This window comes from Coregonus clupeaformis, chromosome 25 (genome assembly GCF_020615455.1).
Source record: "Coregonus clupeaformis isolate EN_2021a chromosome 25, ASM2061545v1, whole genome shotgun sequence".
Taxonomy (NCBI): Eukaryota; Metazoa; Chordata; class Actinopteri; order Salmoniformes; family Salmonidae; genus Coregonus; species Coregonus clupeaformis.
The window spans coordinates 26,513,058-26,540,898 of NC_059216.1; the positions used below are offsets into that span (position 1 = coordinate 26,513,058).

A 27,841-nucleotide genomic window follows, 5' to 3' on the forward strand; every position below is an offset into this window, starting at 1 on the left:
TGTTTCCACCCCCATGCTTCACAGTAGGTATGGTGTTCTTTGGATGCAACTCAGCATTCTTTGTCCTCCAAACACGACGAGTTGAGTTTATACCAAAAAGTTCTATTTTGGTTTCTTCTGACCATATGACATTCTCCCAATCCTCTTCTGGATCATCCAAATGCACTCTAGCAAACTTCAGACGGGCCTAGACATGTACTGGCTTAAGCAGGGGGACACGTCTGGCACTGCAGGATTTGAGTCCCTGGCGGCGTAGTGTGTTACTGATGGTAGGCTTTGTTACTTTGGTCCCAGCTCTCTGCAGGTCATTCACTAGGTCCCCCCCGTGTGGTTCTGGGATTTTTGCTCACCGTTCTTGTGATCATTTTGACCCCACGGGGTGAGATCTTGCGTGGAGCCCCAGATCGAGGGAGATTATCAGTGGTCTTGTATGTCTTCCATTTCCTAATAATTGCTCCCACAGTTGATTTCTTCAAACCAAGCTGCTTACCTATTGCATATTCAGTCTTCCCAGCCTGGTGCAGGTCTACAATTTTGTTTCTGGTGTCCTTTGACAGCTCTTTGGTCTTGGCCATAGTGGAGTTTGGCTTGTGACTGTTTGAGGTTGTGGACAGGTGTCTTTTATACTGATAACAAGTTCAAACAGGTGCCATTAATACAGGTAACGAGTGGAAGACAGAGGAGCCTCTTAAAGAAGAAGTTACAGGTCTGTGAGAGCCAGAAATCTTGCTTGTTTGTAGGTGACCAAATACTTATTTTCCACCATAATTTGCAAATAAATTCATAAAAAATCCTACAATGTGATTTTCAGGATTTTTTTTTCTCAATTTGTCTGTCATAGTTGACGTGTACCTATGATGAAAATTACAGGCCTCTCTCATCTTTTTAAGTGGGAGAACTTGCACAATTGGTGGCTGACTAAATACTTTTTTTCCCCACTGTATGCTACAGTATCTGAAATGGATAGCCTATAAAATCCACCTTTGCTGAGTGTGATGGCCCATGTCCACTAGGGATGATGTCAGGTGATAAAACAACAATGGCCATTAATTTTCAATGGAAGAAAAGCGATGAGAAGCGAAGTGACCAGGGGACCGTGGGGCGATGCGAACATATCGTGGGAGCGTGAACAGGGCGAAAAGCTGAAAGCTGAACTTTATACAAATACTCAGCAATATCGCGGCGTAATAGACCAATCGAAGCGCACTATAGCTTCCAGCCCCTACTGGATTGGCTGTTGATACCTATCACTACCTAGCATGCTGTTGGCTTGCTAGCAACCACATTACAAGCCACTCTGGACAAAGCTAGCATGGCTAGGCGAAGCATTGCTGGTTATAGATCACAGCCTTGAGGGTGGTCAAAATGGCCATCTCGGTGGGTGTTGCAGTGAGGATCCTGGACTTCCTGACGGGCCGCCCCAGGCGGTGAGGGTAGGCAAAAACACATTGTCATGCTAACCATCAACACGGGGGCCCCTCGGGTGTGTGCTTAGTCTCCTCCTGTACTCCCTGTTTACCCAGGACTGCATGGCCGCACACGACTCCAACACCATTATCAAGTTTGCTGACGACACGACGGTGGTAGGACTGATCACCGATGACGATGAGACAGCCTACAGGGAGGAGGTCAGAGACCTGGCAGTGTGGTGCCAGGACCACAACCTCTCCCTCAATGTCAGTAAGACAAAGGAGCTGGTCGTGGACTACAGGAAACAGAGGGGCGAGCATGCCCCCATTCAAATCGATGGGGCTGTAGTGGAGCGGGTCGAGAGCTTCAAGTTCCTCGGTGTCCACATCACTAAGGAATTAACATGGTCCACACACACACCCACACAGTTGGGAAGAGGGCACGTCAGCGCCTCTTCCCCCTCAGGAGGCTGACATTTTTTATACAGCTGCATCATTGAGAACATCTTGACTGGCTGCATCACCGCTTGGTGCGGCAACTGCAGGGCACCCGACCGCAAGGCGCTACAGAGGGTGGTGAGTATGGCCCAGTACATCACTGGGGCCGAACTCCCTGCCATCCAGGACCTCTACCCCAGGCAGTGTCAGAGGAAGGCCCAAAGAATTGGCAAAGACTCCAGCCACCCAAGCCATAGACTGTTCTCTCTGCTACCGCACGACAAGCGATACCGGTACACCAAGTCTGGAACCAACAGGACCTTGAACAGTTTCTACCCCCAAGCCATAATACTACTAAATAAGACTGGAAAATAGCATATCAAATGGCTACCCGGACTACCTGCATTGACCCTACATACTTACACTGACATCCCAACATACACATACACACACACTACATACGCTCACACACACATAGCATGCGCACACATGCATACTGACGCCACACACACTCGTACCCCTGCACATGGACTCGGTACGGGTACTCCCTGTATATAGTCTTGTTACTTTTACTTGTTATTGTTATTCACTGTGTCCCTGTTTCAATTTTTTATTACATTTGTTATCTATAGTGAAAGTGAGAATATTAGACTACGATGGTTTCATCTCTCACCTCAATAACTCAATAGCACTGATTACAGATGACGACACCCGTCAACTTTTAGTTTGCCATTGTGTTTGTTTGTGTGACATGCTTTAGTTTACAACAGCAAAAGTTTGTTTGCCGTAGTATCTGTTTCATCAGTTAGATTTTTGTCATTGCATAGAGAGGTAAACACATAGCAAACAGCCACACAAACATTTGCATATCAGAGACAGGCAGTGTGTACGTTCCAGCAAGGTGCCAATCACAAGCATTACCAATGTCATCAGTTAAAACAAGGACAGCGATAAAGAGGGGTTGTGTGTGTGCACACTCGTGTCAACAGATGGCACATATGACTGACCATTGGGACGTATCAAACAAACGCTTCGCTCTGTGGCTCGCTGCTCTGACCAGACAGAGCAGGGCACCTTTCCTTTCCTAAATAAAAATTATCGTTCCAAATCCCCCCTATCCCATCCAGCTCCACCATCCTCCCCTCCTCTATCCCACCATCCTCCCCTCTTCATCCCTCCCTCTTCTCCTTCCATCCTCCTCCCTCTCCTCCCTCTCCTCCTTCCATCCTCCTCCCTCTCCTCCTTCCATCCTCCTCCCTCTCCTCCTTCCATCCTCCTCCCTCTCCTGCCCACTGTCATGAATAATAGGTGCGAGGAGGAACGGCCATGTACAATCCACATTTGGTTTGGTGATAAGGAGCTATCAAGGGCCATTTCAGTTGTGGGGAATATCAATAGAGTCTGTACGGAGAGGAGACGGCGGCCCGTTGAATTATTCAAACTAAACACTTTGCTGCTCGAACAGAGGGTGTAAGCTATAACTTTGACGGCGCATAAATAGATATCTAAAATTAGAATCTTAGATGCAAGCATTCACGCCGTGCACACTCATTCATGAGACAGAGAGAGAGAGAGAGAGAGAGAGAGAGAGAGAGAGAGAGAGAGAGAGAGACCATTGGTTCAATGCAGGCACAGACCAGTCGAGTAACACCTTTACTGTATGACAGACCATTGTTGAGGGAGAGTTTAGTTTATGATAAGAAGGTAAATGTGTGGACAGGACACCGCCTGCCGCCTAAGCGTTTTACTCTCTGTCATATCCATAACTATTCTGTCATAATAATTCCTAGCAGGCCAGCTGGCTGGTTGGTCCACACCACAGTTAAGATACAGGGCAGATGGATTATAGTGCAGGTGGACCGGCCTCCCCGGGGCCTTATAGAAAAGCTGCTAGCTGCCCAATAGAAAAGCTGCTATGAAAGAGAAGGTCCACTACTATTACTACAAGGGACTGGGGGAAGCAGCCATTAAAGGGGCAGTTGAAACAAAGCGGTCATCCGGTCATCCAATTTACTTTGTTTTGAAACATTGGAGTAAAGCAATCTTATATTTTGGGTTTTGATGGTATACGACAGTTGAACAGTTGAACTAAGCTCATGAAGTTATATTCTTCAAGAATCAAAGGGTATATCTCATAATTTTTTGTCAAAAAATAGATGTAGTAACTGCAGATTTCCCCTTTAAAGCCACAAACTGTAATGAGTGTTTCAGCAAAACAGCAGCCCCGCTATAAATCTATGCCGTGAAACAACTTTATATTTTGGGTTATTATGGGGTAAAACAGTTGTACTATGAGCTCTTGAGGCATTAATAAGTTACATTCTTCAAGAGTAAATATATCATTAATTGAAATGACCATTTAACATCAGTAACTATTGCAGATTGTACCTTTTAACTTGGCCGGGAGTAAAGGAGCCTTAGGGGGCCGGTAGTGAGTTAGACACATCTCCTGAACCATTCTGAACCGCTGACACACATTATCTGCTTCTCCAACTATGGTAATGTTATAAATCAGTTGAGCTGATGTGGGGGGATTATAATTAACAAGCTCATCAAATGGAGCCTGAGATTGAGTCACATTATAATGTTTTCGTTATTGGTCATTTCAGACTAATCTAATCAGAACGTGGTATGGCTGTTGGGCATGTGCTGTAATTGTTCATGTGCTGTATATGAAAGCTTTTGTTTTATAACTCTACACATGAGTTTTAATGCACAGCAAGCGTAGGAGGTATGAGCATGTGTGTGTGTGCCAGGACTGTGTGCATACCTTCTTAACCTGCAGACAAGATTCCCTAGTGAAAGCTGTAATAAATGACTTATTACTGATGTACCTCTGTGTGAATGGCAATCCATGTATTCGGGGAGGGGTGCGGTGTGGTGAGCCTACAAGCAGGGTACTAGTGGCCAGATGCATTTGGAGAAGCTAAAATAACATCCTGTTAGAAGATTAGCCCTTCAGTTTCACTATCAGAGGCCATCCTTTACCAAGCGCAACAGCAACACAGCAAACCCAATCAGTAACCTGGGTGAAGCTAATTCAAATGTCAACCTGTTTAGCCAAAATGAGTTGTGGCGAAGGAAAAAGCTATAATTTTGTCAGTTTACGAGCAAAACTCACTTAAGCATAACAGGCAAAGCATGTAACCAGGGTAATTAATATAATAATTATATAATATGCCATTTAGCAGACGCTTTTATCCAAAGCGACTTACCGTCATGTGCGCATACATTTTTACGTATGGGTGGTCCCGGGGATCGAACCCACTACCCTGGCGTTACAAGCGCCATGCTCTACCAATTGAGCTACAGAGGACCACATATTTTGTGACATAAGTTTGAAGGAGCCGCGATTTCAATTAAAATTGACCATATGTCAGTCTGTCTGTCTCTGTGAAGTTCTACTTCTTTATAACGGCTGAAAGTGACTGGCAAAGTAGGCATAATTTATTCTGAAACTATGCAGATTTTAAATCGCTTCATATTTCAAAGCGTGGAGCGCTGGAGTGAAAACTATATGATAATTGTGTGAGAGCGGAGAATCATCATGTTTGTTATTAAGCGTGTCTGAGTGGGTAGACTGTCGGTAAAGACAGGGGGAGAGGAAGGGAGAGAAGGATGGAGGTAGAAGCATGGAGGGTGAGAGAGGGAGGGAGGGAAGGAGCAGGAAGAAGGGGTATATGGGGAGGTAGCGATGGACAGAGCAAGGGAGGGAGGGAGGGAGGGAGGGAGGGAGGGAGGGAGGGAGGGAGGGAGGGAGCGAGGGAGGAAGAGAGAGAAGTGCTTTCTCACATGAATCCGAAGGGGCAGGCCTTGTCACAAACAACAGCCTTGCACTTCTTTGGCCTGGGGCGACACTGGCATACGTCACAGCCGTGGGCATCTGTCTGCAGGCCGAAGGGACACTTCAGGGTACAGTCAGAGATCAGGGCACTGCACAGCTCTTCTCCTGTAGGGAGGACACAGACAGAAACACATCAGACATCAGTTTATAGCCAAAACTTAACTGTAATTTAATAGTTCTAAAAGTCCACTTATTCTATTATGATCTGTGGCAATGACTTAGAGGTGCATTAAGCTAATTTATACATCAATATGTCTTCATTGAGAGATACTCAAAATGAGGAATTGTTTTTGAAACTCAGAAGTCATGACTTATGATAATGCTCTTTTCTGACAGGCATGGACATTAACATCTTTGTTCTTAAAAGCCCTTTCAAGATGTCTCAGTCTGCCGTCTGTGTTCCTTTAATCCATGTCTGATTACGTCCCAGACAGGTAAAGTCATATCAACAGTCAGACAGTCAGTAAGGAGAGAGAGAACACCAGAGAACAATGTCTCAATGTCATTGGCCCAGGGCGAGTTCTGTCCTCTGTATAAACCAATCCGGTCAGAGGAAATAATAGACATATTGTAAAACAGGCTTGACTGACCGAGACGTCAGACCAAACCACGGTCGTGAACCAAACGGAAGAAAATGGACTGAAACAAGGAGGTACCATCCTGGATTTGTCCAATAAGAAACGCACACTTTCGTTTTACATTGGAAGTTTTAAAACGTATTCCGCTGTGTGCCCTAATGAATATGGCCCAGTACTCACGTGTCTTGCAGTGGCAGGTGCGACAGCTTTTCAGGTTCAGTCGGAAGCCGTATAAGCAGTCCTTCTCTGACAGGGAGCAGTTCTCTAATGACTGACAGGTAGGGGGCGCCATCGTGATGTAGGTGGGCTCTGTAGGAACCAAAAAAATCACACACAACATTTTGGACGGTAAGTCGACTGAGTAACGTCACTCAACACACAAATACGACGCACACGTGCGCGCGCACACACACACACACACAGCTTTGTTCTGGCATTATGACTAATAGGAGCCATCAGAGTCAAAAGCAATTTCTCCACAAACCCACACCTATCTTCCATTAATGTGGGTAAATATCACAGAACAATAGTTGAAAAAACCTGACAGCTACTATAATATCCTGTATAAAGGCACGACCAACTGACCTCTGTGACCTGACTCCTCCACTCCTCCATCTAATGTATATTACATTCGCATATCTCTTCACATTGAGGTGTCTGCATTTCAGTTCAGTTTGTTTGAATCCATTAAAAGATTATAGAGCACTTAATATCATATCGTAGGCCGTTAGCTGGCCATATTTCACAGTCATGGACACCAGCACACGGTTTAGTTAAGACAGCTTTGAAAAATTCCTCCCTGATGCTTGTCACCATGCCTGGCTGGCTGGCTGCTATCTGCTGCATGTGGCTCCTCTCTGCTGAGGAGGGAGCCAGGACCAGTGCTGTTCTGTGATGATAAATATGAGGAGGGTTGTACCAGGGTTGAAGAGGAGACCAAACCAGGAAGGGGAGGAAGAGGAGGAAGATAGGAGGAGGTGGGAAGTAGGACAGGAGAAGGAAGATGGGGAGTAGGATAAGAGAAGGAGGAAGGGAGGAGGAAGAGGAGGTGGAGAGGAGGAGGAGATGGGAAGGATGATAGGTGGAGGTGGGGAGGAGGACAGGTGGAGGTGGCAAGGATGATAGGTGGAGGTGGGGAGGAGGACAGGTGGAGGTGGCCAGGAGGAGGTAGGGGGAGGACAGGACAGTCAAGGTCAGAGGAGACACCAGTGACTAACTGCAGCTTCTCTCTGAAGTAGGCTATCTTATCATGAATGCAAATCACGTGTACGCTGGCCAGTCTAGTCTGTCACAAGAGACTATGAATGTAATAATGCACAACATAAACATAGTAGTAGAAAGAAAACATAGTGACAATGCTAATAATGCATAGACAATGCTAAATCTATTGGAAACCATTTCAAACAAAATAAATAGAAGCCTATAAGGACATTTCATTAAACAAAGGCAAACAAATGTGTTGGGGTCACTTTGTGATGAATTAATTCCTGGTAAACACAAAATGGCCAGGTAGGGAAGGAGAGTAGATCTGTCTGAAAACAGTGCAGTACCAATTATTCTGGAGGTGTGAATTTAATTAAGTCCCATCAGATAAAAGTAACAAAATGATACAATGTTCTTTTCCCATCTGCTTTCCCCTCAAGGTTATTTGTCTCTGATGAACGCCCCCATGTCTTTATTTCAGGACTTATAGTTATTATGAATTAAGAATGAGCTCTCTCGCTCTGATTTCATTAACTTGCTACAACCTAGGGCTAAAACAAGGTATCCCTGTTAACAAACAACTGGTGGGCAGGCTCAAAACAGCCTGGTAGTTACAGTAGCCGGGACATGGCAATTCAAGGCAAAAAAACTAATGCATCGCCAAATAGACCATACACACAAACAGTAACAAAACACAAATGCACACAAAGCAACCCCCCCTCCCCCTCCCCCTTCCCCGCTCTGTATCCCCGGTGTAGGTGAGTTATGTAGCATTAAACATTAAGCATGGCAGAGGCCTCCAGAGGGCTTCATTCCAATGTGACAGCCTTGATTTGCTTAATTACACACAGTGTGTCTGGCACAATAACCACCCTGACAGAGAGGGGGTGTCACCTTGAGGAAACGAGCTCTCCTAACAAATAATAATTAGGAAATAAAAATGCATAAAGCGCTGGCCTGGCTGTGGGGGAGCTAAATTAAGCTGCCGGGAGCAGAGGGCCGTGTGCCCTGGGGCCGCTGGGACAAGGGCAGGGGTGTGTGTGTGAGTGTGTGTGTGTGTGTGTGTGTGTGTGTGTGTGTGTGTGTGTGTGTGTGTGTGTGTGTGTGTGTGTTTGTGTGTGTGTGTGTGTGTGTGTGTGTGTGTGTGTGAGCGTGTGTGTATGTGTGCGTGTGCGTTTGTGTGTGTACTGCCTGGGAGGGACAAGGGCAGGGGTGACAGTGGCAGGACCTGGCTTGTGTTTACCTGGTGTTCCCAGAGGCCCAGTACACACAGAGGACCAGACCCAGTACACACGCAATACATGGCAATGACAACACAGCTCACACTGACTGACCTCCCCTCAGGTTTAAAGTTGACGGGCTCTAACAGGCAACGTACTGTACTACTGCAACCTCCACACTGCAAGATGGTGACTATCTTGGTGTAAATCAATCAAAACAACCATTGTAATAGTGTTAGAGTAATATTTGATATGGCAAATAGATGAGACAATCCCATTGATTGTTTCTCAGAGGATTCTACATGCCAGGGAAATCTGGTTGAGGTCATAACCAGTGAGCTGCGGGGGTTTTCTATAAAGGGTAGCTATCTGCACATCACCAATGTCAGGAGTCTTTGTTAAGGAGGCAGAGCAAGGTCATTAGTGGGATAACGATGTCAGGGCATGCATTAAACTCTGCTGCTCACTGTCATATTGCTCTCAGAGTATCTCTCTCATCCCCCACCAAGACACAATGGTCAATTTCTCCTATAGTGACGTTGTCAAACCCATCTTACAGTATCATACAAAAACTCATCCCATCCATGAATGGAATACAAATATGAATAGGTGTTTGGGAGAAATCACATGTTGCAATCTGTTCCAATCTGTTCCAGTCTCTCTCCAGCCACTGTTGAAATTGAAGTAAATCAAAGCCAAGCCTAGCCCAGTGAGTAAAAACATGATGCCCCATAGAGATTCAATTCCCCTATCAGTAAATGTAATGGCTGTAAAAGTGTGTGAGCACGAGCATATCAAAGAAGGGAATCATATCTATACCCATCTATCTCTGCTTTGATCTGAAAAACCCTGGAAACCCTGATGAGGAGGACAGAACACACACAAAATCACTATCAGCAACACAAATATCCTTCTGTGTAGAATAGCAGTGAGTGAACAATGTTGTGCTTATTGCACCTATTTTACATAATACAGATGCTCCAGTTATACGGTCTATAAAAACATAAATACACATAATCTGTTATTATTAATATTACCATTCAGGGTGCATGGCCAGGAGTGTGACGGTTGGGTTAGCGTGGGAGGACTGAGGGATGCATCCTACCTCCACACCCTACCTGCCTCTCTCTCCCTAGGTTTGAGGCTCGGTCACTCAAACACGCATAATTGCTTCAGAGTCGGACAGGCGCATAAAAGATGAATGGAAGGGGGTGGAGGTGGGGGTTGAGCGTGAGCGGCCAGGGTTCTGCCCACAATGGGGCAGAGGTAAAGAAGCCTGCAGGCATTGAGACATGGCATGGTCCACTGCCCTCTACTCTCCTCGTCCTTCCTGTGCTCAGTCAGGATGCATCCACCCTCTCTCCCTCACCCTCCATCAATCCATCCATCCATCCCTCTATCCATCCCTTTATTCATCTATCCATCTAAACTCCCTCTCTCTCTCTCTCTCTCTCTCTCTCTTCCTCCCTCTCTCTCTCCCTCCCTCCCTCCCTCCCTCCCTCCATCCCCCTTCCCTCCTTCCCAACCCAGGTCCACATTAGAGAATATTTACGGGTGGAAATGACCCCAGGCCAGTGGAACTAGCTACCTAATTGGAGATCTTTGCATCCTGATTAGAAAACAAAACTCACCACTAATTCCCTGGGTTGAGCTTGTAATGTATAATGTTGTTTCCAATTACTTGTTATTCATTGATTGTGTTTTAAAATGCTTTGATAGTCTGATAGTGTACTGTTTAATTGGAGGGAGAAGTGGAGTAAGAACCCATGAGGGGAAATATGAATCTGAGGTGATATGAGGTTAATTTACCAAGTCCCCTGGCTGTCCCTGTCAGATCATCCATCCACTTACTGACTGCATGATAGAGTCCAACTCCTTTAAATACAAATACTATTCATTACCCCAGATATAAAGCTGAAGTCGGTAGTTTACATACACCTTAGCCAGATACATTTAAACTCAGTTTTTCACAATTCCTGACATTTAATCCTAGTAAAAATTCCCTGTCTTAGGTCAGTTAGGATCACCACTTTATTTTAAGAATGTGAAATGTCAGAATAATAGTAGAGAGAATGATTTATTTCAGCTTTTATTTCTTTCATCACATTCCCAGTGGGTCAGAAGTTTACATACACTCAATTAGTATTTGGTAGCATTCCATTTAAATTGTTTAACTTTGGTCAAACGTTTCGGGTAGCCTTCCACAAGCTTCCCACAATAAGTAGGGTGAATTTTGGCCCATTCCTCCTGACAGAGCTGGTGTAACTGAGTCAGGTTTGTAGGCCTCCTTGCTCGCACACGCTTTTTCAGTTCTGCCCACACATTTTCTATAGGATTGAGGTCAGGGATTTGTGATGGCCACTCCAATACCTTGACTTTGTTGTCCGTAAGCCATTTTGCCACAACTTTGGAAGTATGCTTGGGGTCATTGTCCATTTGGAAGACCCATTTGCGACCAAGCTTGAACTTCCTGACTGATGTCTTGAGATGTTGCTTCAATATATCTTACATCATTTTCCTTCCTCATGATGGCATCTATTTTGTGAAGTGCACCAGTCCCTCCTGCAGCAAAGCACCCCCACAGCATAATGTTGCCACCCCCGTGCTTCACGGTTGGGATGGTGTTCTTCGGCTTGCAAGCTGCCCCCTTTTTCCTCCAAACATAACGATGGTCATTATGGCCAAACAGTTTTTGTTTCAGGCTTTTTTATGGCGGTTTTGGAGCAGTGGCTTCTTCCTTGCTGAGCGGCCTTTCAGGTTATGTCGATATAGAACTTGTTTTACTGTGGATATAGATACTTTTGTACCTGTTTCCTCCAGCATCTTCACAAGGTCCTTTGCTGTTGTTCTGGGATTGATTTGCACTTTTCGCACCAAAGTACGTTCATCTCTAGGAGACAGAACACTTCTCCTTCCTAAGCGGTATGACGGCTGCGTGGTCCCATGGTGTTTATACTTGCATACTATTGTTTGTACAGATGAACGTGGTACCTTCAGGCGTTTGGATATTGCTCCCAAGGATGAACCAGACTTGTGGAGGTCTACCATTTTTTTTCTGAGGTCTTGGCTGATTTCTTTTGATTTTTCCACGATGTCAAGCAAAGAGGCACTGAGTTTGAAGGCAGGCCTTGAAATACATCCACAGGTACACCTCCAATTGACTCAAATGATGTCAATTAGCTTCTAACGAAGCTTCTAAAGCCATGACATAATTTTCTGGAATTTTCCAAGCTGTTTAAAGGCACAGTCAACTTAGTGTATGTAAACTTCTGACCCACTGGAATTATGATACATTGAATTATAAGTGAAATAATCTGTCTGTAAACAATTGTTGGAATAATTACTTGTGTCACGCACAAAGTAGATGTCCTAACCGACTTGCCAAAACTATAGTTTGTTAACAAGACATTTGTGGAGTGGTTGAAAAACGAGTTTTAATGACTCCAACCTAAGTGTATGTAAACTTCCGACTTCAACTGTATCAATATCTTCTAGGTCAAGCATGCTAGGCTACAGTAGAGCGTGCTAACGCTAAAAGGGGTCTTACAACTCATTGTTTTGCAGCTAACAATGCTAAGCTGTAACTAAGTATCCATACAGTATCTTGCATCACTGATTTAGGCAATTACTCACTCTTGAAGCTTTGTTTCATCGTGACTTCCACCTACCAAGGTTTGACTGGTTATGATTAACTCCTATACACGTTTGGTAACAGGCCATTTGATGCGGTGCTAGGTCCATATACAGTGTTCCGGGTATTCATAAGATAAGGCAATATGCTGTACCAGAACCGTGGTACCTCGCTACCAAGGTAAAATAGATTATAATCAACCAAGATCATCACCTACAGTACCATCGATCCAATATCTGCTCTGTGTGTGTGTGTGTGTGTGTGTGTGTGTGTGTGTGTGTAATATAGAAACCGGCAGCATACTACACTGGACTAGTCCCTTGTACCCTAGATGTAATCTCATCAGTGATAGGAAGCCAGAGAGAGCCTCACATATACACACACAGAAACATCCCCAGATAGTTTTGCAAAAATCCATACTACAGACTTCCCTAATAAAAGATTATGATTCTGTAAGCCACTAAGCTCACTGCTTCCACTAACCAGACAAACGAGCAACAAGACGCAGCCCTAGTCCCCAGTGTAGACCGAGCTGGTCTTTCCAAACCAATTTGAAAAATACATGGGAGGATAGAGGAGACAGTAATGTGGTATTCTGAGCAGTGCATAATAAATAACTCAATAAAGCAGTGCATAATGTTAGGGAAAAAAAACACCAGGAAGGTTTGAGGATTGTGTATGTGTGTGTGTGTGTGCGTGCTTGTGCGTGTGTGTTGTCACTGTTTGTATGCAGATTGCTGCTGCGTGACACCAGCGGTAGTGAAGCCGAGCCACACACCTGCTAACTGAAAGGATGTGATTCTGCTCAGCCTCAGAGGCATATTTCCCTAGCCGGGCTGATTTGGAGCTGCTCATAGACTACTGTACTGTTCTACTGCTACTGTATGACTACTGACTCGGATGTTTGGGTTTTTACCAAGGAATAAACAAAGATGTTAACATTTGAATCGGCACAGACACTGACCCTGTCTGTCCACAGAGACACACACACAGACAAACAAATACACAGGTCCACAGATGGATACAAATAAACATAAAACAAAACAGTACACAATGGCAGAGAGAAAGAGGGGGGGTGAGGTGGAGGGAGAAAGAGAGAGATAGATAGAGAAGCAGACAAAGGGAGAGACTTTAGCTGAGAGAAAGAGGCAAGAAATAGAGACAGAGAGAAAGTAAGACAGAAAAAGAGATAGAAACAGACACAGCTAGCAAGAGAGATGTAAATAGACACCAACAGAGTAGAGAGCTGGAGATGCAGCCAGACAGTGGCAATGATACAGACACAAACAGAGACAGACAGGGTGAGGTGAGAGGGCACGTCGGGTGGAGGTGTGTGTTGCTCTCCTTATCCTCACACACACACACATACACACTTACCCTCACACACTGGGCAGCACTCTCCTGGTACGGTCACAGGGTTGAGGCAGCTGTGCCCGCAGGCGGCGGCCACACACCGGGCGTCGCCGCTCACACACTGGCAGAACGTACAGTCGTCCTCACGCCAGTGGTCTCCGTGTGCTAGGATCTCCCCGTTCACGTAGCAACCAGCAAAGTTCAGCACTGGGTAGATAGGGTCTGGAAAAGAGATAGAGAACACATTGATAAAGATAAAAGACTAAAGAGGTTATAGTTTAAAGGTTGAGGTTGAGATGAAAGCCATGTGAACTTGAGAATGGCTTTTGAAAGCATTCACATCTTCTCTCACCAACCCTGAAAAAAGCAGCAATTTAAAATATTTTATGTGGTGCTCTGAAAATATACTTCATTGTCTGATGGATTCCAAGGTCACACTGTAATACATGTGATACCATCATGAATATAGTTTTATATTCATTCATGTATTCTTAAATACAGAGCTAACGCAAAATTATCTTCAGGTTGTGAAGGAGCTTTCTTACCCGTCTGTCAGTGTGTTTTTACAGCTGTGTGTGTGAGTGTGTGCATGTGCGCTCTGTTTGTGTGTGTCCCTGAACCAAAGACAGTCATTCAAAGAGAGGTTGAGTGATGAGCAGAAGGGGGGACGACTGACTGAGTGACTGTTTAAGCCCTCTCATCATTCAGCCTTTGATTGCGTGCAGCTGGATATTGCCATGGCGGTGTAGACGTTTGGCGTTCTCCTCAGTTCTTCTCTCTCCTGATGTTTATTGATGCTCTGCACTCGCCCTTTACCACAGGCACTAATTTGAGATGATATGAAATGCTTTGGTCTCAGCAGACTGTCATTTCTGTTGCCACGTCTCTGAATGTTAGAAACCAAGGTAACATTGGTCATAGGCTTGATCACGATCTGAATACATACAATAGTAAGGACGAGGTTTGGTTTGGTGATTCCCTTTAAAGGAATAGTTCAGGACACAGACTCCCTCTGTATTCACAAAGAGTTGTGTCAGAGTAGGAGTGCTGATAAAGGATCAGTTTTGCCTTTCAGATCATGATGAATAGGATTATATAGAAATCCCATAATAGTCACTGTTTAGGAACGGAATCAGGGAGGGATTAGTCAGGGGCGAAGTCATTTGGTGAGGAAGTCATACCTTCACAGACAGGACAGCACTCCCCCTCAGGGACGTAGTAGCGTTCACAGTGCAAGATGCCACACTGGGCGGTGAAGCACACCGACACCCCTCCCTGACATCGACAGAAGCGGCAGGCGTCCATTCGGAACATGTCTCCGTCATGGTACTCCGACCCGTTGAAGCTGCACGCCGGTTTGGTCTCTGGAGAGGAGATAGGATTTATGATGAGACAAATGAATCAATCAAATATGCTTTTTTATATCAGCAGTTGTCACTAAGTAGTTTTACAATAATCCGCCCTGACCTCAAAGAGCAAGCAGAAGCAGAGGCACATTGTCTAGGAAACACTCCCTTTCAGGATCATTTAGTACACCCACCGACCGAGCGACAGAACAAAACATTTTTAAAAGTAGGAACAAAAGAGGGAAACACTTTATAACGATGACAAAAGTGGTCCAAAACTCCCATCACACAGCTAGCGTGTATTTGTCTGAGAGAAAAGCTGTTGTAAAGATTCAGCAGAGTTTCAGACGGTCTCTCCGGGTCTCCATGGCAACACAAGGTGCATAATTCACCTTTTAGCCCGGTGCTTGATATAATGCCTACAGTGGAGAGAGTTTGTCAACGAGTGCAACTCAAAGAAATCCATGCATGAGAGACAGATCATTAACTATAGTACCTTCAGATGTATGGAACTGTAGGTACACTGCAACACCATAGGAAGTCATTAGACACAAGACCGCAAGACACACACATGCACACACCAAACACAAAGTTCTTAACATTTCATAACTGTCAACTCATTTGATCGCTCTCCACATCTCCAACACAACACAACTCTCTTATCTCTAATCACTCTCAGGAGGAGTCTGTCCTCTCCACGAGCAACTGGTAATTTCCCCGTCCTCTTCAGCTATTAAAAGTCCAAGGCTTTGGACCATTTAACGTTTTTCTGGTACAAAAATATTTAAAAACCCAGAAGCATTTAATCTAGTGCAGCTGTATCAGAGAACAGTAAATTCCCAGGAATCAATGGGACTGCAAAATTGGTTTCTACATGTTTACAATTACAGTGCCTGCCAATATGGCATGTGGGGTCTTTCATTTTCTGCTACTAATTTTGTAAATTAGTTGTGGTTCAATGAATAACAACGTGATGGGGCGATACTGCATGCATGGTTGTCACACCAGTGAGGGCTGTGAATTCACTCAACAATTTTCTAATCAGGCCCACTTCTGTTCATATCTTCTCAGCTGCTGTTCCATGTGTATGTGCGTACCTCCCTCCCTTGACTGCTATGGTGTGTATAAAGCACTGGGGTGTGTGTGTGTGTGTATCTGACATCAAAATGAATAAATAGGAGGAGGATGTAACAGATATACATTCCTAATGGTTTATTGTCTATTGTGATGGCATCAGTGTGTAGATGTCATGCAAGGACATCCCTGTACAATGCATAGCATTCATACAATGAATGTATTTCAGGAGCAGTGTTTCAAGGTTCTGTTTGTGATTCATACCTGTATTTGTAGTATTCGTGTTTTCTTTCAAATACATTGAGCATTTGATGAGCCTACCTGGAGTGCAGGTGATGGAGATGGGCGGGGGTTTGCACTTTTGGGACAATTCCATTGCATCAGGTAAACTCAATCAAGAATAGGTCAAAGTACTTGGAAGAAAATAAATACTATCTGAACCCATAGTCTGTTCCATCCACGGTACAGTATGTGATCTGTGCTCTAGTTACAGTAGTGGGTTCTGTAAGACAGAGTAGGTGATGACTGTTATGTATCAGTGCTGGGGGCTGCAGGCTGCAGTGGAACAGAGCTGCCTGACTCTTGGGTATTATTACCTTTATAAATGAAACAGTTAACCGCTGGCACACGAATACCACAGGCCAGCAACACTAAAGGCTAGTAGAGCAAAACACTGTACTGTGTTAGGTGGCTAGGTGGCACAAGGACACAGGGGATTCTAATGTTGTATCTGTTCTTGTTGGGTGTTTTCTGCCGAATAGGAAACAACGCATCCATACTATAGGCGTGTGATTGGACAGGACAGAGCAGGTCCCCTGGGACTATTGTTTCTCAATATACATCTTGATTTAAAGCACTGTGGCCATCATGTTCACAGCTGTGCTTCAGCATGTCAATGGTCCACTGCAGTAATGACTAAACCAATCAGAGGTTAGGGTAAGAGAGAGTTCCTTCCTGTTCACAGCTGTGCTTCACTGTGTCATTGGTCCGTTGCTGCAGTGATGATGCATTTGAAGCACATGATTATTCTCCACATGGTTATTTTAACCATGAGAATGAATTGGTCTTGGAGACTGACTGACTGTGTATGCAGTTTGATTGGGCAGAAACCAAGCTGAAGCCATAGTCTGATTCTCCATAGAGCTCATCTTCTTCTCTCCACACATAAGCAGGATCATGTTTGCAGACAAAGACAATCATTTTGCAAGCTGTGGATTTTTATTGTTGCTGAGTGTTTTGGGACCTTCCTCACTCAATAGACGTATCATTTGGCATTTGAACTGCATCCATGACTGGGATATTTGTAGTATTACATTGTTATTGATTACTGCATTGTTGGGTTTAGAGCTCGCAACAAAGGCATTGCACTATACTTGTGCATGTGACATTAAAACTTGAAATTTGATAATCATAATACCAGTATGTTCTGCATTGTTTGGTGGGAAAAGTTTTCCGAAATGGAATGAATGGGTTTCCAGATTTTGGAGTCATTTGGGCTTTTCGGTTTTTGGTTGAATGGAACGACCGTTTAGCTGCCAGACTGAAACAGTAAAACCTTATATTTCTGCCAATATCAATCCAAAAATGCCATCCAAGGTGTCTGTCTCGTGGTGATTTCATTTTTATGAGCCTTCACAGAAGGGAATTCTTAAGGGGCTAACTGCATCCAAAAGCATTTTCATATTTCATATTTCCATTTGGAACACATGTCAGGGTCGCCCGTCTGGCCTGACGAAAATGATGTAATCAGTTCTAGTGGCTCTAGTGGACGGGTGTGCAAGCGAGGAGGCGTGCGTGTGTCTGTCTAATGGATAGCTTCCTGCCTGGATATATGGTTGCTGCAAGGATAGAGAGCCCTGATGGTGAACGTTTTACAGAAATATGTTGGTTTTTAATCATAAAGAAATCCCTGTTATTGACTGCATTTTCACCCCTGAGATGTGGTTGAATATCTTAAGCATATAGCTAGATCTAGCAAGCTACAGCCATGTAAATATTCATTATCCCCATAGTATTGCTGCCATAGCTCTGTTGATCAACGATCCACCTCCATATAACCAAGCCAAACAACCTTTCAAACGGTAAACACGAAAGCAGGATCAGGCCTTTGAATCCTGGACCACTCAGATGGAACTTAACTTTATGTGACTGAAAAGTTAGAGTTTGGCAGGCAGCATATTACAGACAGCCAGGGCTATGAAACATCGATACTTTCTTCTATGGCCAAAGTGTTCATTCCCATTGGACATGCTCAAAAACACTCTTATTGCCAATGTGTTCCCCTTGGACATGCTCAAAGAAAGTCCTGCTCTCAGGTAGAGAAAAATATCCTCTTATTGGTCACTTTTAACAAGGCTTTATATCTCATTACCTGGAGGACGATTTCATTTTATCATGGTGATGGATGATGCTGAGTCCACTGTCTCTTAAGGGCTCAGGTAGAATTCTACAAAAAAGCCTATAAAGCAAAGGCAGGAAACCAACACTGTTTGGCAAAGTGTGGAAAAAGTGGTAAGCAAGTTAGCAACTGATTTTCAAAAAGTCAAATTATTTTATTGTGTTATACAGTTGAAGTAAAACTCGTTTTTCAACCACTCCACAAATGTCTTGTTAACAAACTATAGGTTTTGGCAAGTTGGTTAGGACATCTACTTCGTGCATGACACAAGTAATTTTTCCTACAATTGTTTACAGACAGATTATTTCACTCATAATTCACTGTATCACAATTCCAGTGGGTCAGAAGTTTACATACACTAAGTTGACTGTGCCTTTAAACAGCTTGGAAAATTCCAGAAAATGATGTCATGGCTTTAGAAGCTTCTGATAGGCTAATTGACATCATTTGAGTCAATTGGAGGTGTACCTGTGGATGTATTTCAAGGCCTGCCTTCAAACTCAGTGCCTTCAAACTCAGTGCCTCTTGGCTGATTTCAAATGAAATCGTCATCGTTATGTTTGGAGGAAAAAGGGGGTACCTTGCAAGCCGAAGAACACCATCGCAACCATGAAGCACGGGGGTGGCAGCATCATGCTGTGGGGGTGCTTTGCTGCAGGAGGGACTGGTGCACTTCACAAAATAGATGGCATCATGAGGAAGGAAAATTATGTGGATATATTGAAGCAACATCTCAAGACATCAGTCAGGAAGTTAAAGCTTGGTCGCAAATGGGTCTTCCAAATGGACAATGACCCCAAGCATACTTCCAAAGTTAGTTATAGCCCTGACCTCAATCCTATAGAAAATGTGTGGGCACAACTGAAAAAGCATGTGCGAGCAAGGAGGCCTACAAATCTGACTCAGTTACACCAGCTTTGTCAGGAGGAATGGGCCAAAATTCACCCAACTTATTGTGGGAAGATTGTGAAAGGCTACCCGAAACATTTGATCCAAGTTAAACAATTTAAAGGCAATGCTACCAAATACTAATTGAGTGTATGTAAACTTCTGACCCACTGGGAATGTGATGAAATAATTAAATGCTGAAATAAATAATTCTCTCTACTATTATTCTGACATTTCACATTCTTAAAATAATGTGGTGATCCTAACTGACCTATGACAGGGAATTTTTACTAGCATTAAATGTCAGGAAAACTGAGTTTAAATGTATTTGGCTAAGGTGTATGTAAACTTCCGACTTCAACTGTAGGTTTCATGTTGCTTGTATCTAAACCAAAGTAGATCGTTTTAAGATTGTTTTATACGTCAGTTGTGGTCTCTATAAGCTTCAATATGAGGTTCTAAATTTAGCATGAAAGTGCATATTTGTAGCTGTGTGGGCTAATATAGTCAAAATGTTTGCCTTGGGGTAAGTTAAGCCAATGGCCACCATACCCTATACAAATGATGATTACATTTTTTTCCGTTTTATGCATAGTATTTTTGCAATGTGTCATGCATATGAACTCAAGATAGAGAGAGCAGCCAAGGAAGTGAGAGAAGGGAAAAAGTCAATTCGAGCAGCAGTTTGAAGTTGGTGTACAAAACAGAAAGTAAAAGAAGCAAAAAACGAAACAGAAGACCGGGAAGCATAGAAATAGTGCACATAGAACAGATCTACCACCTCTTAGACTTGCGTTCAATGAGAATGACAGATCTATAATGTGCATTTCTATGTGAATTTGGTCAGGTCACCCAAAAAGTTACATATTGCAGAGAGAGAGAGAGAGAGAGAGAAAGAGAGCGAGAGTGAGTGAGAGTGAGAGTGAGAGAGACACAGAGAGAGAGAGAGAGAGAGAGAGAGAGAGAGAGAGAGAGAGAGAGAGAGAGAGAGAGATGACCCAATGTAGGTTATGTTAAACTTGACAAAAAGAGGAATAAATAAATAAAACACCTCAGATTAGTTTGATGCATTTGATATTTAATACTCATGTTGTTTATGTTGCGTTTGAGTCTAATTGATGTCTTTCAGGCTGGTGTATTGGGGCGGCCTGTTCTGTCTGCATTTCAGACCAAAGCAAGACCATGTTTAAAGCTCACTATGGATCTACAAACAGGTTAGCCTCTATAAAGTCTTTGGATGTATTTGCAGTGTGAGTATAGCGTGTTCTGTGTTATTTCTTTGTATTTTCCATTACTAACTGAATGGTAAATGAATGTATTTACAGTGTGATTATTGTGTGTTCTGTTACTCCTGTCTCTGTCCTCCATACTCTCCCTCTCCATACTGTCTTGTCATCATCACAGCAGCTGATAGCAGAGCACATACTCAGAAATGTGTTCTTGGGGGGTAAATTACCAGCAAATGTTGAATGGCAAACCTTTTGCTGTAGAGAGGGATAGGGGAGACCAGAGCACAAAGTAACGCGAGGTCAGATGTAACAGCCAAAGTATTCAAATTAGAAACCACTTAGAAAGCAGTTATCCAATGTGCTAATGCTTTGTTAGTGTCTCTACATACCTATTTTTGATTATTGACCTGTGAAATATTCTCCATGTATCTAAATATATCATTTTTATCAGTAAGATGGGGTCTTTTGATTGGTATAGTTGATGACAATAATTATTATAGTATTTTTAGTATAGGTTCCTATCTTGTTGTCGATACACATCAAATATGAAGGTTCGTTAACGGTTGACTATTTATTGATTGCATATTTGGATTTCTGTGACTTTCAATGTCAATAAAATGAATTTGTGACTTTACAAGTTTGCCACTCAATATTATGTGTATTATTATTGTTAATAGTATATTGTTATTATTATTATTATTATTATTATTTGTAGTAGTATTAGTACAGTAGTAGTAGTAGTAGTAGTAGTAGTAGTAGTAGTAGTAGTAGCAGTATTGCTATTATTCATAATAGAATACATGGGACATAAAATGTTCCTACAGGAACCTTAAAACCCTAGAAGGTTCTTTGAGGAACCTTTTTAACCCATAAGAGTCTAAGCCCTGTCTAAGCCGGGGGAGGGAGGAGGGGGGGGGTTCTACTAAGCCATATGGATTTGTTTTAAGAAGGTCATACCAAGGATCATTTTGCTATTTGATTTTGAATTTGAAGACCCCTCAAAAAATTTTTTTAAACATTATTTGATGACAAATTGTATTTGGCCTTACTGCTATTAGCCCCTACAGATTCACTACATAGAACAACAGATAGTCCCCAAAAAATTGATCTAAAGGAAGTTTGTTCTGAAGTGTCTGTCCTATATCTTAGAGATACAGTTAAAGAAAGAACTGGAAACATTAGTTTATTATTATTTATTTTTTTTACATGTATTTAACCCCTTATTTTTGGCAATAAACAGTATCCATACATACTTCCATTCATTTTTTCTACTGGTACCAAGGGACCTTCAGACGAGTCTTGTGAGGCCATATTAGTGTGTAACCCAAACTGTTCGGATGCTACAGACAGAAGTTGGCAGATCGGCTTTACTGACTTCAGACGAGTCCCAAGACGCTTGTGGGGGTCGTAGAGCACAACGGAGAACACCATCGTGTTCGTGAGTTTATAGGCTAAACTGTTTGAATGCTACAGACGATTTTGTGAGAAGACCGATTTTTGGGATGTCTCATGGTCTGACAAACACCACTCTAGCTCTGTCACCTTTCACCGCAAAATCTCTAGCTTAAACTGACGGATTTCTATGGGGATTGTTGTATTATGCTAATTAGATTTCCGCGGGGGCGCGGACATCGACCTTATGGGGTTAAAACGTTCGTCAGGGAAAAGGTTACTGCAGGCACCTTTAGGGGTTCCGCCGGTGTTGCAATCTAAGGAACCCTTTCCTCCAGGAACCTTTTCTTTTCAGACTGTAAGGCAAGAAACAGCGCATGCATTTTATATAACATTTATATAAAATATAAAATAATGCCACAGGAAATATAAGCTAATCTTATCTGCTAAATGAACTACTGTAGCCCACAGCCATATTGCATAACCAGATCAGGGCCTAACATAAGGATCACTCAGAATATGCTATTCTGTTCTTCTGAAATAGGCTACATTTTCTTCATATCATAATGTTTCTTTAGACCTGCCTAAAATAAATAATGGATTTATTGTGATGGTGTAGTCTATATTACATGTATTTATTAGACTTTCTTAAATGTAGATGTTCCAAAGGTCTGCATCAGTGGCTTGTAGGCTATGCATGGAAGCCGGAGATGCTAAACGTGTTTATGTTAATTAACAGTCAATTACTGTGGGACCGGCAGTTGTTTGCAAGAAAGTTACCGGCTGACAAAGGATTTTAAAAAAATACTAGGTGTTAGGCCACACATTTCCCCACGCTGTTAAGAGCAATGCTCGAACCACTTAGCTAACCAACTCTTACTTGTACACCGTGTGAGTGTCTTTGACTGCTAACAAAATTCACAATAAGCTTAGGCCTACAGTGCCATGCAACGGCAAGCATGGATGCATGAACAACTACAAACTTCACACCTATATAATTTAACCCCAAACTCCTAGCATACAGAAAGCCTGTATTCAGTGAACCAATTTTGGTTTTGACTGCAGTTCTTTGGAAGGAGAGCATTTGAGTGTGTGAGGAGAGAGAACAAGGAGGGAGCTAGTACTCCTGAGGCGCACACACACACACACACACACACACACACACACACACACACACACACACACACACACACACACACACACACACAGATACTCTGTAGGAGCCTCCTAGCACATATAAGCTGTGAGCTCCTGGGGAGAAGAACGGCAGAAGCAAGAATAAGACACTCATAACCTGCTGGCATACGAGAGGAGTGTAGGATTGAAATAATATACTGTAGCATATAAACTGCTTCAATGGTATACTTCATCCCAGGACCACTGTGACTAGTATAGCTACATATTAGAACTGAAGAAATGATCTGCTATCCATAAAAATTACAAGCTGATTGAAGTGGTCTTTTAAGGTTAACATTAAAAGGTTTCGACCGCCAACGGCCTTCATTTGATAGCTATAAATGAAAATGGTATTAATAGCAGTCCAATCCTATGGTACCTGTGTTCATAGAAATATAATCTATTCTAGATTATACTAGTCATTCCACTTCTATGTGTGTACTTTCCCATGGTAGAAAACAACAGCCAGTTACATTAACTGAGGTTTGATAAACACACAGTAGGTTGTTTGCAGCAGACAATGTTCTCCAGGGTTATTATCACCATCATATTTATAGAAAACAGAGAAGCAGAGGTCTCCGCCTGTTCCTCTGTACTAAACCTTCCATGTAATGTCCTATCTCTTAGTTATCAGGAACCAGTGAGAACCATGCTCTCCTGGTGCACTCCTGTCCAACCCTTCTACCTATCTGTCTGTCTGTCTATTATTCTCTGTTCGTGTACAGTTCTCTCCTCCTTTCCCCTCCCCTGCCATCCCCCTAACCACCCCCCTCTCTCCCCTATGTCTGGACCAGACCAATCACATCCCTTCCTCCCTCCCTCCCTCCGAGCCAGGCAGCCAGCTAGCCAGATTTCTTCATTCCCCCATGCTGCCGCACCCTCATGTTTTGGCTGTGCTGCTGAGACAGAGACTAAATAATGTGATAACATGCAGCACTCGACAGGTGTGCCTCCCCCTCTACCTCAGCAGACAGACAAGCCTCAGCTCTGTGGATGAACAGAATAACACACAAAGGCCCCACCAGACAGGCAGGCAACAACACTTACAAATCAAGGCTGCATCACACAAACAGCTTCAGAGTTCAGAATAATGTGAATTTATTGAGTGATAGTGCTTACTGCTTACAGCGATGCAATGAAACATAAACAACATCTGATCTCACAATGGCTGCCAGGCCCGATCAATTGTTGTTCTCCTCCAAATACTTTATAGGTTAAGTTGTTGCGCCTATTCAATCACTGTGTTCCAATGTATATACTAGCAGACTACACTGAACAAAAATATAAACGAAACATGCAACAATTTCAAAGATTCTACTGAGTTACAGTTCAAATAAGGAAAATCTGTCAATTGAAATAAATAAATTAGGCCCTAATCTATGGATTTCACTTGAATGGGAATACAGATATGTATCTGTTGGTCACAGATACCTTTAAAAAAAGGTAGGGGCGTGGATCAGAAAACCAGTCAGTATCTGGTGTGAACACCACTTCCCTCATGCAGCGCGACACGTCTCCTTCGCATAGAGTTGATCAGGCTGTTGATTGTGGCCTGTGGATTGTTGCCTCTTCAATGGCTGTGTGAAGTTGCTGGATATTGGCGGGAACTGGAACCCGCCGTCGATCCAGAGCATCCCAAACATGCTCAATGGGTGACATGTCTGGTGAGTATGCAGGCCATGGAGGAACTGGGACATTTTCAGCTTCCAGGAATTGTGTACAGATCCTTGCGACATGGGGCAGTGCATTATCATGCTGAAACATGAGGTGATGGCGGCAGATGAATGGCGCAACAATGGGCCTCAGGATCTCGTCACGGTATCTTTGTGCATTCAAATTGCCATCAATAAAATACAATTGTGTTCTTTGTCAGTAGCTTATGCCTGCCCATACCATGACCCCAACGCCACCATGGGGCACTCTGTTCACAACGTTGACATCAGCAAACCACTCGCCCACATGGCGGCATCTGCCCGGTACAGTTGAAACCGGGATTCATCCGTGAAGAGCACACTTATCCAGCGTGCTAGTGGCCATCGAAGGTGAGCATTTGCCACTGAAGTCGGTTACGACGCCAAACTGCAGTTAGGTCAAGACCCTGGTGAGGATGACAAGCATGCAGATGAGCTTCCCTGAGACGGTTTCTGACAGTTTGTGCAGAAATTCTTCGGTTGTGCAAACCTACAGTTTCATCAGCTGGGTGGCTGGTCTCAGATGATCCTGCAGGTGAAGAAGCAAGATGTGGAGGTTCTGGGCTGGTGTGGTTACACGTGGTCTGCGGTTGTGAGGCCGGTTGGACGTACTGCCAAATTCTCTAAAATGACGTTGGAGGAGGCTTATGGACATTCCTGCAGTCAGCATGCCAATTGCAAGCTCCCTCAAAACTTGAGACATATGTGGCATTGTGTTGTGAGAAAAATCTGCACATTATAGTGGCCTTTTATTGTCCCCAGCACAAGGTGCACCTGTGTAATGATAATGCTGTTTAATCAGTTCTTGATATGCCACACCTGTCAGGTGGATGGATTATCTTGGCAAAGGAGAAATGCTCACTAACAGGAATGTAAACAAATTTGTGCACAAAATTTGCCAGAAATAAGCTTTTTGTGGGTATGGAAAATTTCTGGGATGTTTTATTTCAGCTCATGAAACATGGGACCAACACTTTACATGTTGCGCATATATTTTTGCTTCACTCAAAGTGGTATGCTAGCCTAGACTTGTCAGACCTGGGTTCAAATAAATGTGTATTTGAGTATTTGTTATTTAAAGATGCACTATGCAGAGATCGCTCCACCATTCCCTGGTTGCTAAAATTCTAATAGTTCACCTAATTTCAGTTTGTGACAAAACAAGCAAGTATAGTGTAGAGAATCATTGTACCATGTAAACGGCTGTGAAATATATTTATCCTAACCAAAAATATTGTATATTGTACAAAAACGAAAGTAAAATACGCAAAAACTAAACTTAAGAATGGGAAGCATAGAAATAGAGCACATAGAACAGATCTATCGCTTCCTAGTCTTGCTTTCAACGAGAATGACAGATCTATAAAACACATTTTTATGTAAATTTGGTCGGGTCGCCCAAAAAGTTACATATTGCAGCTTTAAATACTTATTTTCTGTGCATTTGAGTACTTTCAAATAATGTGGACAGAATCAACTACTTCTATTGGAAGTATTTGAAAGTACTGTATTTTCAAATAATTTCCTATTGCCTACTATTTTAAAGTATTTTCAAATACTTATTTCAAATACTATTTTCAAATACCTGGGTTAAATGCATTGGAGTGTATTTGAGTCAGTGTATATGAGTATTTTCAAATAGTTTCCAAGTGTATTTCCAAATACATTCCAATATTCAATGTCTTTGAAAGTAATTGAAATACACTAAATAGTATTTGAACCCAGGTCTGAGACTAGAAAGGATATTGAAACAGAGTCAGTGTTTCTGAGTGGAGCGGATGACCTTTAGTCAACTTCCTGTTTCTAAAGCCAATAACAGCACCAGGTTCTCTTCTGACTGAGCGGTCCAGGAATGTGTTGTTTACTCTAACCGCCGTCTGTGAACTGACATAACATTAGTCGCTGATCAAGCCAGAGTGGGGTTTAAGGTACCGGTAAGTAGTAATCTCTCAAAATAGCGGACTGCTGTCTGCCTCTGTTGAACATTCCGAGGCTGCTTCATAACTTGATGTGTGTTAATCTGGCTGTAGCTGTAAGATAGAGCACATTGTTCTGTCTGGCTTTCTCCACGTCATCCCAGAGCAGGCAGAACGACCCGGCCCTATAGACAGCTAGGGATTATCCCTGGGCTAATTTCTTAAGGTCGGGTACACACACTGCTTTTGGAAGGCTGAGGCCAGGGCTGACATAGCAAAGTTAATACTCAAAAAGGGAAAAGGAGCCTATGAAAAACCGACAACGTGAGATCAAGACGTTTAAGGTGGTTTCCCGACTCACTCTCAGACCATGTGTTGAGCGGATTACATAAACTGTCAATCACCTGCCTCACTATGGCAACCACTAGTCCTGTTTCAACCACCAGCCTGCCCTTTTCTGTTCTCTCTCAGCCCTCAAATGGGCAGTCTGAATAAACCTGAATCGGCCTAAGCATGAATGATCTGAGTCAATAGGGTGTGTTCTGCTTTCATCAGAGAGAATCATGTCTGATTCATAGAGATGGATAAATAAGTAATCATATAGTCTGTCAGTCAGTGTGCATGCTTTACACATATTATATATGTTTATGCAAAGTCTGATGGGAAAATTGAACGATGTCAATGTAGTCGGATCAGTCTGCAGAAGTAGAAGTAATGGCTGTCTAGATGCTGTTAGATAGCAACAGCTTGCCTGAAATAACACCAGCCTGCTTCTGTCTCTATTCGTTGCAGGGCATGAATAGGCACATATAGTATGTCATCTCTGAGGACGGGCCGACCCCAGGTTGTGAGGGTAGGCAACATCACCTCTGCCACGCTGACCCTCAACACGGGGGCCCAACAGTTACACACTCAATCCAAATGCCACACGCATTCAATAGAAATGTCTTCGTTAAGTGTATCTACCCTAATTGCCAGAAGAGATTGCCAGCTTTTCCAGCTCCTTTGTCACCAACAAGACAAAAGGCTTCACTTTCCATTTCCTCTGAGCATCT

General features: G+C 43.2%; 1 protein-coding gene across 1 annotated transcript in view; it reads right to left on the bottom strand.

Moving 5' to 3' along the window:
• The window catches only part of LOC121539472 (cysteine-rich motor neuron 1 protein), a 118,224-nt gene that overhangs the window by 17,489 nt on the left and 72,894 nt on the right, over window positions 1-27,841 (bottom strand). Inside the window, exons 6-9 of the mRNA XM_041847991.2 lie at window positions 14,858-15,040; window positions 13,701-13,898; window positions 6,450-6,578; window positions 5,640-5,796 (exon numbers count right to left, since the gene is read on the bottom strand). Of these exons, the coding sequence (XP_041703925.2) occupies window positions 5,640-5,796; window positions 6,450-6,578; window positions 13,701-13,898; window positions 14,858-15,040 (667 nt within the window). The remainder of the gene's footprint in view (window positions 1-5,639; window positions 5,797-6,449; window positions 6,579-13,700; window positions 13,899-14,857; window positions 15,041-27,841) is intronic.